General features: G+C 40.7%; 1 protein-coding gene across 1 annotated transcript in view; it reads right to left on the bottom strand.

Annotated features, from left to right (window-relative positions):
- Window positions 1-16120, bottom strand: part of MOCOS (molybdenum cofactor sulfurase) — a 429522-nt gene that overhangs the window by 47604 nt on the left and 365798 nt on the right. The window contains exons 10-12 of the mRNA XM_040353488.1: window positions 13059-13140; window positions 7990-8111; window positions 861-966 (exon numbers count right to left, since the gene is read on the bottom strand). Coding sequence (XP_040209422.1) covers window positions 861-966; window positions 7990-8111; window positions 13059-13140 — 310 coding nt within the window. The remainder of the gene's footprint in view (window positions 1-860; window positions 967-7989; window positions 8112-13058; window positions 13141-16120) is intronic.

Genomic DNA, 16120 nt, shown 5'->3' on the forward strand with positions numbered 1-16120 from the left:
AATTATATTACCTTATTATACATTTTATGGACTATTGGTTTTGTTTTTAGCAGTTTTTTTTGCTTGGGCAATTTTTCCTTGAAATAAACATATGCTTGTAGAGCACAAGATTTCCTTTCCATCAGTTCACACAAAAAAATTGGACTCAGCCATTTTCACACAGATGGTACTTTGGGCTTCCTATAGGGGCCATATACTATACCAATGGATTGATTCACTGTATTGGTAAGGAACATTGTAATCTCACCAACACATAACTGGCCCGCACCATGCCCTTAGAGATCATCAGGCGTAGGTTCTTTTGAGCTGAAAATTGTGTGTGTTGCTTATATCTGCTTCTCTAGACTACCCAGTCTCTACCTCCACCTCCACAAGACTGTACTTTTATATTTTCCATCAGCTCATCCCTCACAGTACTATTTTTTGTATCTCTTGCCCTTCCATTTTGATACAAAGAGTACCCTCCTAACCCTCTTATCTTGAATTATATTAAAACAGTACTGTCTCACTTTATTCTGTAAAGCACTGTGTTTATATGATGACAATGATAATCATTATACACAGGGTTGTTTTTCTTCATTCCTAGATGGAGCGCTGGGTGAGAAAATTAAAGGTAGGAATAGGCAGCTGAGGAGGGCCACATTAAAGTAGATATGTTGCTCTGCTATGTAAGGGCAATACACAGATTCATTTAGGTCTTTCATGACAGGTTCTCTTTAACTATCCACAACTCCAGCATAACAAAAACACTAATGATTCATTATAGACCCCACTACTTGTTGTGTGTATAGAGAGCAACAACAGCAGATGTTTCCGTTTAAATTAGAAAAGGTATTTATTTTAATTTTAGACCATCTTACCTTAATGGGATTTGCTGACTTAGTTGAAAAATACTTGCTGTGTTAACAAGAAGGTATTGGGCTTCATTGACTAAAGATAGTGAGGGCAATGTTGCCTCCAACAGACCTGAAGAAATAAATTACTATTTAATATTTTACAGAAATGGCACTTGTAGTAGGGTTAACTTAATGCTAAACAGGATATTTATTGTGACTTTATAATTTTATTTTTTCACTGCTAAGCTTTAACAGTCACAGTGGCCTTCTAGCAAGTCTGGATTTCTAAAATATAAAGACTTTTGTCTTTGATGAACAAATGATTATCGGCCTAATGAAACAGTATTATACTCTGTCAATCAATAAATGTTCATGCCTTTATGCATGGAAGGAATTAATAGAGGAATCCAAGATTCCTCTGCTCTAAACATACAGAGGCACCATGTCCAAACTATTCAAGCTAGATCAATGCTTAAAGTGTTTGTAAACCTAAAAACAACAACACAAAATCCTGTCTCTTAAAGCCTTGATAAACTTTATGGTGATCTTGCTATATTATGTAGTCTTCCATGTTGTACAATACCTGGTTAATCCTGCCTGTTCCTGAATTCCTGTCTGTAACCTGACCAAGCTAATCATGGCTGCTCAACCATTACAGCGTGGTAAGTTTACGTCTTTTCGTCATCTGACTCTCTGTGTACAGTTTCTGTATCTCCCCCTCTACCCACTCCCTCCTTGATATTTCAGTGGTCTGTGTGAAGCTGATCACCTCTCCGTCCCTCCCCGTCTCTCCCCTCCTGGCTTGTATGACTGAGCTTTCCCCGGCAGCTGCTCCTTCGTCCTTGTTTGATGTATCTTACATATGTCAGTGAGCAATAACAGCCCCTCCTACTAGACTCCCCGCTGCTCAGAATGAAAGCAAAGAAAACCAGTATTGAAAAACCGTATTTAGCAATGTCATATAACAAAAAGAAAAAACACTGCAATTACTGTAGCACAAAGAGACACAAAAAGAAGTTTCTTGTGGAGACTTTACAACTACCGTACTTGAAAATTTGCTTCTCGGTATTACTCCTTAAAATTTGTACTTCAGCTTCTTCGAGAGGAGTCCCACAAAAAACATTATACACAATTTACAAGCCCCTGCAAATGGTTTGGACAATCTCGGCACCTTTTAGTGGGTGGAGCTGCCGGATCTGGATGCGGTGGATTGGGAGGACATTTGGGACTCCCCTTTTACTTACCTTGTTACCTTCTTTTCTCCAGGGATTGCTTAAACCAGTTTAAAATACCACACAAATACTACTATAGACCTTATAGATTGCACAATATTTACCCAGAATGTACACTGCATTGCTGGTGTTGCCAGGCTGACTCAGCTGTTTTTTTGCATATGATTTGGTCTTGCTCTACCAAACAAACTTATTGGTCTTTGATCATAAATTTTTTTACCCGCCTTACCACTATTCCCGTACCCCAAAAGGTGCAAATCTGTATACTGGGACTGGTAGATGCGTTATCCCCCTAAAGGGGCGATTTGCACATTATTGGGGTTACTACTGCCTACCTGCTCATTGCCTGATTAAATGCTCCTGACACGACTTTGTGTTGCACTTGTCAATGTTTTTCTATATACACATATACCGTGAGTAAGTGCGCATATCATAGCCATTTTTTTTGCGGCAAGCTTAGGGATGTTTAGTTTGGTTAAGTTGTTTACTTTGTCTATGTTGTGTAACTATACGAGCCAAGGTATTCCCAGAGGTTCTGTTTTGTACTATTACATATATTTTTTTAAACAATAGAATTTGCCAAAAAAAAATAAAAAATTGGACTTCAGATGGCTGTACCATATTGTAATGACTGTATAACATATCCAGATTTTTATATTCTCCCTATAGTGATTATCTATTTTTTTTTTTTTCAGGTAAACTTATCTCAATCTAATGTCAACGGGTCAATGTTGGGGAAAATTAAAATTGTTTAATTTGCTATTATTTCGACCAAGAAAAGATGGCAGGGCCCTTTTTCTCTTCATTCCTAATCCCTCTCTATGGACAAAAAAAAAATGTAAGGTCAGCAGAGTCAATAGAACAGTCATATAGAGTGTCTGCATGGCACATGAGTCAGCTCCTCTGAGAGAAATGGGATTGTGTGACTGCGGCAATGACAGCACTTTCGAGTCTTTGGGAAACTTTAGCCCCCTTGACAAACAGCTGTGGGATAAAACATCAGACATATAAAGAATGCACTGTTTTAAACCAATGTTCAGAGAGGAGCAGTAAGCCGCAAACATGTCTTCCACTAATAATAGGTAGAGGTTTTTTGTAAATCCAGTCAACAAATATTAAGTATCATTTTACCATTATTGAATTGATGACTTTGAGATGATTTTATAATACAACTTTTCATTTGTTCATGCTTGCTGTACCATATTTACTGTAACTGCTTACCCTCTGGCCTATAGACAAATTACGGCAGGCTCTCTCGTTCTTGGTGGATGTCATATGACGTTCTCCCAGGATCGCACTGCAGTGCAATCTGTCACCCGCTGTGTCCACCAGACACAGAGGATAACAGATCAATGTAACCGGGCCACTGCCATTACCATGTGATCACATGACAATTGTACACAATGGATGTGCATAAACATTTGCATTATTAATGTACACAATGGATGGCTTTCATTCATTTTGTACTATTATGATGAAAAAAAAAACATTAAAGCATGATCCAATTTGCTCCAGTGGGAGAAAAAAAAAATCCTTTCTGATTTCCCAAGAGGCTATTGGATATTCCCTGGATCAACTACCCCTGGTGTTATTACCTCTAAATGAATATACAGTTATATTATGTACATTACGGAGTGTAGCCAGGCCTTATTTAAAACAGTTGTCAGGTCACCTGAGGCCAGGTGACAGATGCACACTGCTAGAGTTAGAAATGCTCCGCTAAGGTTGTAGACTCTTCGGCTGACAGCTGTGGATGGAGCTTTGCGTGGCTCAGGAAAGCAGCTCCAACTGAACACCGACACAGACCAAACAGGTAGATAGAGAGAAAGATTCCCCAGGGCATCAGAGCCTCTGGTGGTGAGGATGGATTTGGCTGCAGCTGACTCCAGGTCAAGGCCTCCGGGGTCCCTCATTTCATGCTCACGGACTGGCTCTGGTGGACAGAGCAATAGCAGCAGTTCAGGGTTAAACACAGGATAGTCAGGAGAACAAGCCAAGGTCGGGGGCAACTAGCAGACAGGCATGGTCAGGAAGGCAAACCAAGATCGGGGCAACTAGCAGACAAGAATGGTTCAAAGGTACGCCAAGGTCGGGGCAACTAGCAGACAGGAATGTTCAGAAGGACAAGCCAAGGTCAGTACACAGAAGTCAGAGATAAACATACAGTAGGATGCCACACAGAAGCCTAAACCCAACAGTTGCTCGGGCAAGGCTGGCTTGCAGTGCACAGGCTGAAATAGTGTTTCCTGACAGAAGCTTAAAAAGGAAATTAACTTCAGAGATAAGACAATTATTCTGCCACTTTATAAAAAGCTGGATCGGACACATCTGGAGTATTACATCCAGCTCTGGTCACAAATCCTCAGAAAGGATGTGCTGGATCTGGAGAGAGTCCAGAGATGGGCAACTAAATTAACATGGGGACTGGAGGACCTCAATTATGAGGAAAGACTACAAGCGCTAAATTTATTCTCCCTTGAGAAAAGACGCTTGAGAGGAGATATATGATTGTGATATACAAATATCTCAATGGTGAGCCCAGCGTAAGTATCAAACTTTTCAGTCCCAGGGTGTGTAAGAGGACACAGAGCCGCACGATGAGACTGGAAGAGAAGCAGTTTAACATAAGTTGTGTAGGGTTTTTTTCACTGTCAGGGCGATAAGTATGTGGAACTCTCTTCCAAAATTGTGTGTTGGCAGGAAATATGTATAGTTTTAAAAGACCCTTGGAAATGCGTCTTAACGAAAACAATTTAAGGGGTATGGGAAATGATTTTTCTACACACACACACCTACACAGGTTGAACTGGATGAACTTTTGTCTTTAATCAACCTTATCAACTATATAAAAATAATGCATTGGATCGGCTTGCAAGTTGGTAATGATGGTATTCCACTGCATAATTTACCATCATCTGCAAACACAGATATTGTACTTTTAATCCCAAATAGGGATGAGCTTCGAGTTCGACTCGAACAATGCCTGTTCGGCGAACAATGAACAATTTGAGGTGTTCGTGGCAAATTCGAGAAGCAGTGGAACACCCTGTTAAAGTCTATGGGAGAAATCTAAAGTACTAATTTCAAAGGCTAATATGCAAGTTATTGTCCTAAAAAGTGCTTGGGGACCTGGGTCCAGGGGACATGTATCAATGCAAAAAAAAGTTTTGAAAACGTCTGTTTGTTCGGGAGCAGTGAATTTAATAATGCTTAGAGTGAAACAATAAAAGTGAAATATTCCTTTACTCACTGCATTTATGTATTATTCTAAATTCTTTCTCCCATTTCTTCTCTGATATCTGACTTTCCATTTCCTAACTATTAGTTCAATAATAGATCCAGAAGGGAGTAGTTGATTATACATCTTAGACATCATGCCAGTCTTTGAACAGTCTCTGAAAATTGGAAACAATGACTTTGATATAACAGAGCTCAACTCTTTAAGGACCCTTAGATGTAAGCCACCTGGTCCATAGAGGTGCTTTATTCACCTCTATTCTCAGTGCCTGAACAAGGTCATCAAGCGCCCAGGGCAAAGATGCAACCTCCCTTTCCCTTAGGGTTAGGGTGCCCCCCCATCCCTGCAATAAACCATTGCGGCAGGGGCTGCTGTCCCTCCTGCCCACCCCTTGTACCGGCTCTGATCATTTTGGGCTGTGTCAATACTACCCCATTAAGGAATTGAGCTCCACCCATGTTCCTTTTTATTCACAGAGTTAAAGAAGGTATTTAATACATCGGTATAACAGTGCATTGTATTATAAGTACAGTGACCTTATATAACAATACAAAATCAACTCAATATTAGCGCATTACCCTACATTATTTACAAAAGAAATCAAAGTGGTTTAAGACCAGTATGGGTATCCTCTGACCTACATCTAGGGCCTAAAGGCTACTTAGTTAGGTGGGGAATCATTGCATCACTAGATTGGCTGCATAAAATCATGCTGACCTTCAACTTATTTTTTATATGAGATTCCCAGTTGAGCATGCTTTCTACAACAGATTTCTGTTATTTTACCATGAGTACGATTTGACGATTTTTCCTCTTGTGGGTGCCTGTACATAATAATGTGGGCTTTTCACCCTTGCTAAATGATGATTGAGAAGAAAAATATCACCCACATGGTATGTTATTGTAAATTAGTTAGATTTACATTAGGAGGAAACAGTGCTTCACTATTAAACAGGAAATATAGCTTTCATAGATAATAGGCAACCGGGACTGTCTTTATGTGCAGATGTCATTCTTATGCCTTCCCCCCTAGTAAAATAGTTTATAGGTACAATGATGCTAAAAAATATGGGACATGTATGTGGCCTCGCCTTCAGCATGCCATAGCTGGACAGGCCTTTACTAGAAAAAAAAGCTATGTTCCCATAATGTAATAAAAAAATCCCCTATTTTAATCAGGGCTTAACCAGGATGTCTGTAAAAAAAAATAATTTCTTTAGCTCCCACTACCAGGAAAATAAGTAAAAGCATAAAGGGCCAGATTCACAGAGCAAGTACGCCAGCGTTCTACTGTTACGCCGGCGTACTTTTAAATTTCCCACGTCGTATCGTGTTTTGAATCCTCAAAAAAGATACGACGGCTTTCTGGGTTAGATCCGACAGGTGTACGTCTTTGTACGCCTTTCGGATCTAAGATGCAATACTTCAGCGTCCGCTGGGTGGCGTTTTCTGCGTCGGGTATGCAAATTAGCGATTTACGATGATCCACGAACGTACGCGCGGCCGTCGCATTTTCTAACATCGTCTGTAGTCGGCTTTTTCCGGCGTATAGTTAAAGCTGGTATTTTGCGGCGTATAGATAGAATTGCCATGTTAAGTATGGCGGTCATTCCTGCGTCGAAATTTTAATTTTTTCTTTCGTAAGTCGTCCGTAAATAGGGATGGACGTAACTCACGTCTAAGTTCAAAAAATGACGTAGTTGCGAGGTCATTTCGCACAAAGCACGGCGGGAAATTTCTGGACAACGCATGCGCATTTCATTCGGCGCGGGGACGCGCTTCATTTAAATGAAACCCGCCCCCAACCCGCCCAATTTGAAATCCGCCGCCAGAAATACACTACGCCGCCGTAACTTACGGCGCGAACTCGCTGAGGATTCGAAAATGCGCCAGGTAAGGTACGGCGGCGTAGCCTATCTCTGATACGCTGCGCGGAACTAAATGTATGTGAATCTGGCCCACTGTAACCAAATTTAGTCCATTAAACAGATCATAATTTTTACACAATATTCAACATTTCCATTTGAAGTTCTTCTTCAACCATACAGATTACATCTTCAGCAGTTACATATTCAGCTTTAGGGCCCATTCACACCAATGTGTTCACTGCGCGCTTTTGCATGCACAGTAATGTGCATTTCATGCACTTTTTTAATTTTTTTTTACATTTGCAGTGCATTTTTCCTAAGCGTGCATTTCCTTCCATCTTCTTACTTCTTTGGAATTTTATGTGCACTGCACTGCCTTACTGTGCATTTTCATGCATTTCTATGCATTTACAGTGCAGAACAATGCATCAGGCTGTACTTTTTTCACTGCACACAATAGTGTGAACTATGCCCATAATATGAGCTGGATTTTGGACTGTATGCAGTTGGAGTGCAGTCAAAAATGCATCCCACTACATCTGGTGCGAATGGACCCTAAGCTTAGATCTGATTTTGGCTACTACAGTTGGAGCTGTGAACTCTTCAGGCTTTATTAAAAAAAAATGTAAGTGAACAGGTGAAGTTTTGGTATTAAATATTAATAAAATATGGAACACTGATATCAGTTTGTCATTTTAAATGAATACACGCAAACCTTGAAAGTGCTGATATTTGTGAAAGCTGCGGCATAGTACCCTAAAGTAACCTTTTTCTTTTGATTCTTATATTTTTAATCTTAGGAAAAATTGACATACCTTTCTTTTTTGCACCTGCAATGCGACTAAAGATCGATGACTGTCTTATCAAACGACATTTGCGTCCAAGAACACTAGACAGCCAGTTTGCAGATTCATCCCCGCAGTCATATGTATGAACTCTACAAAGAATACAATTAGTACAGTTTATAGTGCAAATATAAGTTTATTGTGCAGTGTTTAACTTTCAATGAAAGAACTTTCAATGTGCCTCTCTCATATTTCATATATATTTCTATATACTGTACTGTATTTTATTGTATTAAATGTTCAGGCTTGTAGATTAGCCACTAGAGGGAGGGTAGTTCAAAGGGGCTGTAAAGGTAAAACATTTTTTTCCTAAATAGCTTCCTTTACCTTAGTGCAGTCCTCCTTCACTTACCTCATCCTTCGATTTTGCTTTTAAATGTCCTTATTTCTTCTGAGAAATCCTCACTTCCTGTTCTTCTGTCTGTAACTCCACACAGTAATGTGAGGCTTTCTTCCTGGTGTGGAGTGTCGACCTCACCCCCTCCCTTGAGGGGGGAGGGGGCGAGCAGGAGAGTCAGGACGCTCTCTAAGTTGCAGATAGAGAAAGGAGCTGTGTGTTAGTGGGCATCCTGACTCTCCTGCTCGCCCCCTCAAGGGAGGGGGCGAGCACGACACTCCACACCAGGGAGAAAGCCTTGCATTTCTGTGTGTAGTTACAGACAGAAGAACAGGAAGTGAGGATTTCTCAGAAGAATTAAGGACATTTAAAAGCAAAATCAAAGGATGAGGTAAGTGAAGGAGGACTGCACTAAGGTAAAGGAAGCTATTTAGGGGAAAAAAAATTACCTTTACAAACCCTTTAACCCCTATATCTATTCCAACTCCCCCTATAAGGTAATTCTAAACCAAGTTTCTAAAATCCTATATAAGCTTTAACATGTGCAAGTTTCATTAAAATAACACCTACTGGCACTTCCTGTTATGGGATTACAAGACAACTGTACTCCTACGTTGTCACCCATAAATTTCAGACTGAGGTTAGTTTAAGCTAACTTGGCCTTTTCTTTTGTTTTTTACAGTGCCTTGAAAATAGTATTTTCCACATTTTGTCATGTTACATCCAAAAACGTAAATGTATTTTATTGGGATTTTATGTGATAGACCAACTTTGCAAAATAGCCCAAGCTCTGCAAAATTGGATGGAGAGGGACTGTGAACAACAATTTTACAGTCTTGTCACAGATTCTCAATTGGATTTAGGTCTGGACTTTGACTTGGCCATTCTAGCACATAAATATACTTTTATCTAAACCATTTCATTGTAGCTCTGGCTGTATGTTTAGGGTCATTGTCCTGCTGGAAGGTGAACCCCCCAGTCTCAAGTCTTTTGCAGACTTTTGCAGACTCTAATGCCGTGTACACCTGACTGTTTTTCGGGTTGTAAAAAAAATTACATTTTTAATGGTCTAGAAAAAAACGACGTTTTTTCAACCCGATAGTTAAAACGGCCTTGCCTACACACGATCGTGAAAAAAAATGCTCTAGCAAAGCGTGGTGATGTACAACACGTAGGACGGCACTATAAAGGGGAAGTTCCATTCGGATGGCGCCACTCTTTGGGCTGCTTTTGCTGATTTGTGTTAGTAAAAGACGATTCGCGCTTTTCAGTCTGTTACAGCGTGATGAATGTTCTAGTTTTACCAGAACGAGCACTCCCGTCTCATAAATTGCTTCTGAGCATGCAGGTTTTTTTCACTTCGTTAAAGCCCACACACAACCATTTTTTATGACGTTATAAACGACAACGTTAAAAACGTCGTGAAAAATTGTTCGAAATTTTTAATGGACGTTTTTTACATTGTGAAAAATGCTCTGCAGCCCACACACGATCGTTTTTAATGACATTAAAAAAAACGTAATTTTTTACAACACGAAAAACGGTCATGTGTACGCTGCATTACAGGTTTTCTTCTAAGATTGCCCTGTATTTGGCTCCAACCATCATCCTATCAACTCTAACCAGCTTCCCTGTCCCTGTTGAAGAAAAGCATCCCCACAACATGATGCTGCCGCCACCATGTTTTACAATGGGGATGGTGTGTTCAGGGTGATGTGCTATGTTAGTTTTCCGCCACACATAGCGTTTTTCTTTTAGGCCAAAAAGTAAAATTTTGGTCTCATCTGACCAGAGCACCTTCTTCCACATTTGTTGTGTCCCCCACATGGCTTCCCGCAAACATGCAAACGTGACTTCTTATGTTTTTTTTTCAAAGGCTTTCTTCTTGTCACCCCTACATAAAGGCCAGATTTGTGGCGTCTTCAACTAATAGTTGTCCTGTGGACAGATTCTCCCAACCTGAGCTGTGGATCTCTGCAACTTATCCAGAGTTACAATGGGCCTCTTGGCTGCTTCTCTGATTAATGCTCTCCTAGTCCAGCCTGTCAGTTTAGGTGGACGGCCATGGCTTGGTAGGTTTGCAGTTGTGACATACTCTTTCCATTTTCGGATAATGGATTGAACAGTGCTCCGTGAGATGTTCGAAGCTTGGGATATTTTTTTATAACCTAACCATGCTTTAAACTTCTCAACAACTTTATCCCTGACCTGTCTGGTGTGTTCCTGTGCCTTTGTGATGCTGTCTGTTCACTAAGGTTCTCTAAAAAACCTCTGAGGACTTTGCAGAACAGCTGCATATATACCTTGAGATTAAATTACACACCGGTGGAATCTATTTACTAATTAGGTGACTTCTGAAGGCAATTGGTTCCACTAGATTTTAATTGGGGGTATCAAAGTAAAAGGGGCTGAATACAAATGAACGCATCACTTTTCCGATATTTTTTTGTAAAAAAAATTGAAATTGAAATTTATAATTTTCCTTCCACTTCACAATTATGTGCCACTTTGTGTCGCGGTATCACATAAAATTCTAATAAAATAAATTTACGGTTGTAACCTGACAAAATGTGGAAAATATCAAGGGGTATGAATACTTTTTCAAGGCACTGTATTCTCTTACTATGGTAAACAAATGGTATCATCATTTGCCTTAAAGTGGATGTAAACCTGATTCATGAAATTTGAGCTGCAGTGTTTTATTATCTCTCTTCAAAGCCCTATGTCCCGTAGCTTTGTCCTGCTCCGTTCTTCTGTTATCAGCCTGATAACATTCTACAACCTCTCCGAGATGGGAACCTGAAGTGTGTGTCAGGGGAGGTTGCTATAAATAGATTAGCACAAAGCTAAACTAGTCACAGGCACGCTCTCTGCATGTGTGTGGAGGGGGTGTGTGCCTTTCCTCCAATCAGCTGTCTCACAGTCTCTCAGAGTGTATAGCACGTATCCACACCTACAGGGAAACCAGGAAGTAAATATTCTAACAGGACGTGCACTTTCTAAACAGTGTATAAAGCTGAAGATATAGATGTAAAACATATGTAGATTTGTTTCATCTGTGTGTGTATCATCTGAGACTATTCACTTCACTGGGTATATGTGAGGGTTTATGTCCACTTTAAAGTAGATTTATTTTTTTAATGCAAGTGTAGCTACCTACTGTCTTAAAGTGGATGTAAACCCCAATTTTTTTTTATGATGTCACAATATATAGTATAAGATTTCCTATCATCTGTGTCCAGTCTTGCCAGAGTTAATCCAGCTCTGAGCAATCCTCTTTTCTTTTTCCAGTAAGATAAACGGACAAACGGGAGAAAACTTTTGTCCGTTCTTCCCCCTTGCTGTGAATGACAGATTATCTACATATCTCATGCACTAGCCCAGAGGCGATTCAGTTTGCATGTGTTGCGCTATATACGTTTTTTACTCACTCACTAGCCTGAAACAGGCATTATTTTTTAATTCCCACCCCAACTCCTTTTCTGAAGTTATGTGGTTACTTTTCTGGATTTTGACTGGATGTTAGTGATCATAGCAGAATTCAGTGTAAGGAATACACAGGAAAAAATTCATGTTGACAAGGAGAGTGTAGATGCGGGCGGGGAGTCTTACATCATGACTCCACCCACCGAGCTCCAGACAACAGATCCACCCACAGAATCTGCAGTTTTTCAGGTCTCATACCAGACAGAGGGGAGACATTTGACAGGTAAGGATACATGCAGGAGGCATGTATATCCTTATAGATCAGCACTATGGTAGTAGTTTAGAAAGGATGAGAGTGGGTTTACATCCACTTTAAGCAGGGGTGACAATCCCTCTAAATGTATAATTTATAAAGTATGGCCCAGATTCACGTAGATCGGCATTTCTTTATGCCGGCGTAGCACATCTCATATGCGCTACGCCGACATAACTGTGAGAGGCAAGTGCAGTATTCACAAAGCACTCGCTCCCAAACTTGCGCCGGCGTAAGGTAAATTGGCCGGCGTAAGCCCGCCTAATTCAAAGTAGGAAGGTAGTGGGCGTGTTACATTTAAATTAACCGTGACCCCATGTAAATGAAGGGCCGAACGAACGGCGCATGCGCGCGCATGCTCAGAATCACGTCGCATATACTCCCTAAGATACGACGGCTCAATGCTTTCGACGTGAACGTAACCTACGCCCAGCCCCATTCACGTACGACTTACGCAAACGACGTAAAATCCGACGGCTGTTCCCACGTCCATACCCTAACATGACCTACCCCTGCTTCATGAGGCTTAACTTTTCGCCGGACGTACGCCTTACGTAAACGGCGTAGATTACAGCGACGGGCGTAAGTACGTCCGTGAATCGGCGTATCTAGGTCATTTACATATTCGACGCGTAAATCAATGGAAGCGCCCCTTGCGGCCAGCGTAAATATGCGCCCAAGATACGACGGCGTAGGAGACTTACGTCGGTCGTATCAAGCCAAAATTCAGGCGTATCTTGTTTCCTGAATAGGGCGCATAGATACGACGGCGCATCCGTGGACTTACGCGGCGTATCAGAAGATATGTCGGCGTAAGTCCTTTTTGAATCCGGGCCTATGTTTTTAAACACAGGCCATAAGTGACAGTAACAGAGTAAAAGTGATAACCCTGGCTGAAAATCAATCTTGTTCATTTTTACCTTGAATATTTTCCCATATATTTACACTTTACATATCACTTACCTATCTCCACAAACTTTGCTTTGGCATATTTGAACAGTCATTTTGCTTTCATCATTCAAAGGTACTTCTAGCGGTGACATACCTACACACAGAAAACAAAATATCTAGTATATACTGTACATACACATGTAATAAAAATAAGAAAATTAATTAACTACTTTCTTTGGTTCACTATAAAAATATAAAATTGCAGTCCAGAAGGTGGTGCTAAAAGCTTAATTCATACAGTACAAATGGATGACGTTTGAAGTGATATACAGTCATTTGCATCCATCTGTTTTATTTGCAACAGCAGATAATGTGGTGAACTTCCCAGAATATACAAAGATAGACAAGGTGTAAAGAATCAGAAAAAAGGAAACAAACAGAACGTTTGATCACAATGCTTCCCTAAAAATTTACAGTTCAATTATAAATGTTATTTGGCAAAATACTGGACATTTTTCAAGCACTTTCATACATACAGTATATTCCCACAATTATCAAATGATTCTGAAGGAGAGCTGCCTTCAACAGTCTATGTTCCCCTCCAGCAAATCATCAGTTTCTCCTTTTACACCAAGAAAAAAATAAGACAAAAATGTAAGTGACCTTTTATTTTAGACACTTTGATAAATAAGAGCCTGACACCTAGTTACAGAGCATCTTATACCTGAAACAAACCAGAGACCTAATTTTAGTTTCTAGTTACATGGGAAAAAGGTGAGTTAGGTGTTCATATACAAATTTAAACACAGGTAAGAAACTTTTATATATTCTTAACAATGTTATCATTTGTTGAATTAAATGGTACTATATCACACAATAGCCAATGGCAGTGCCACTTGACTTTTTTATGAATACTAGTTTAAAGAACTACAGTATATGTACAGCAACATTTTCAAAGCTTTTTGACCAGTTTCAAGCATGTTTATTGAACCTGTTAAAACATGCTTCATTTTTAATTTAGGGGTTTAAAACATATCTTAGTGGGAATACTGGCTGTCACTTTAACCTCCCTGGCGGTATGATTCTGTCTGGAATTACGTACCAAAAGCGGTACATTTTTTTTCATGGAAAATTGGTGATATGTATTATAGGCCTGCAATTCTTAGTAATTACTTACTTAAACCTGACCAAAACAAGACTCTAGTAGACATTCCAGATGTGATAAATTTGAAACACAAACACATGAATTATAATTAATCAATAATATAATTTTATTCAACAAAGCAATGAAAAATAAAGAAATTAGTCAAAGAAAGAAATTCAATACACATCCATAGTGTGAAACACTTTGAAGCAAGGAACGAGACAAAGTCCGACATTGCAATCTGGGCAATAGTACCGTGATTCTTTTCGGACTTTTTTCCCATTTTCATCCCTCTTGGAGCAGCAAACGACGCACATCCTGGTAGGCGCTAACTTTCGTGCGGTTGGCGGTACAAATTCCACAAAATGACGACCTGTCAGGCGCTCTGGATTCCCAACGTCAACAGAGCGTCGTCCGTGTCTGTTAGCAGACACTGATGCCGTCGGGTGATTGATAAAGATCTGCTCAGCCACCTTCCATATAAAGTCCGAATGAACAAGAGGTATGTTCGTGTTTTCTTTGTAAAGGATATAGGCGTTCCAAAGACATTGTTCAAGGAGATGCCTAAAAATCTTTTTATAGTACTTCTTTTGTTGTTTTCGCATCGCCGGGTAAAATGTCATCGCCTGATCGGCTCGGTCGACACCTCCCATTGTGTGGTTATAGTCGATCACGACTTGTGGTTTCAGCACATCTTTTCCGTATTTTGTGCGGACCATGGCAGTGGAGGTGCTGTGCACGGTGCTCATGAGACACACGTCCTTTTTGTCTCGCCAGCGCATTGCCATCATTTTGCCCTTTTGAAAGGCAACCATCTCTCCTTTTTTTATTTTTTTATTGCCAAACGTAGATGGCATGTCACGCCGGTTTGGCCTCACGGTACCATACCCGTCCGTTTTATTGAGGAGCAAAACCTCATAAAGTTCCGGTGACGTGTAAAAATTGTCTGTTGTCACGCAGTATCCCTGGTTCAGCAATGGGTCCAGCAGTGACAGGACAGAAGATGTGGCCATCCCATAGCGGCTGTACCTGGGATTGAATTTGGTACCTTTCCCGGTGTAAATTACCGAATTCCATATATAGCCGGTGGATGATTCACATAGCATGTAAAATTTTATCCCAAAGCGCGCTCTTTTGGACGCAATAAATTGGATCCAACTCAGGCGTCCCTTGTAGGCCATCAGACTTTCGTCCACACTTACATCCCTTTCTGGCACATAGGTCCGCTGAAAGTTGGCAACAATCATCTGGCACACCTCCCAGATTTTTTTCAGCTTTAGCGCAGGATGTGTGGCCTCGTCAAATTCTTCGTTGTTGGCGAAGTGCAGGTTTTTCATTATTAGTGAAAAGCGATACTCGGACATCACAGTGCCAAAAAACGGAGTGGCCAGCATCTTATTGGTGGTCCAGTACCACTTCTGGAGCGGTTTGCCCACCACCCTCTGAAGGATGATGAGTCCCAAAAAATTCCAAATGTCCTCCTCGGTGACCGGTTCCCATTTTCTGGACCTGGAAAATCTGCCACGCAGCGTAGCAGATTGCTGATCGTGGTAGCGATTGGTCTCCGTCACAATTTGTAAAATGACCTCCTCAGATAGAAAGAGTTTCAAATACGCCATAGGGTTGTCGGCCTCCACATCTACCTTCATCCCAGGAGATCCAGTAAATCGGAACCTCAGGGGCGCTGTCTGGTCCGCATCGCTGTCTATAGGGCACCAAGTGCGCACATCACTCAGGTCAGGTGCGGGATCATCTGCGGCGTCACTTTCTATATCAGTGTCAGTGTCAGATCCAGATGATAAATCTCCATACGATTCACTGTCGCTCTGATCTGCGCTTAGTGAGTGTACTGCTGATGGCGAGGTAGTAACAGTAATGGGGAGAATAGAGGGAAGAGTAGCAGAAGTACAGGAAGAAGTCAGAGATGTTGATATGGGTAATGGTACTGCAGGGGGAGCTTTCTAAGGATTACATACAGAGGAAGTGTGCT

This window comes from Rana temporaria, chromosome 5 (assembly GCF_905171775.1).
Source record: "Rana temporaria chromosome 5, aRanTem1.1, whole genome shotgun sequence".
Classification (NCBI taxonomy): domain Eukaryota; kingdom Metazoa; phylum Chordata; class Amphibia; order Anura; family Ranidae; genus Rana; species Rana temporaria.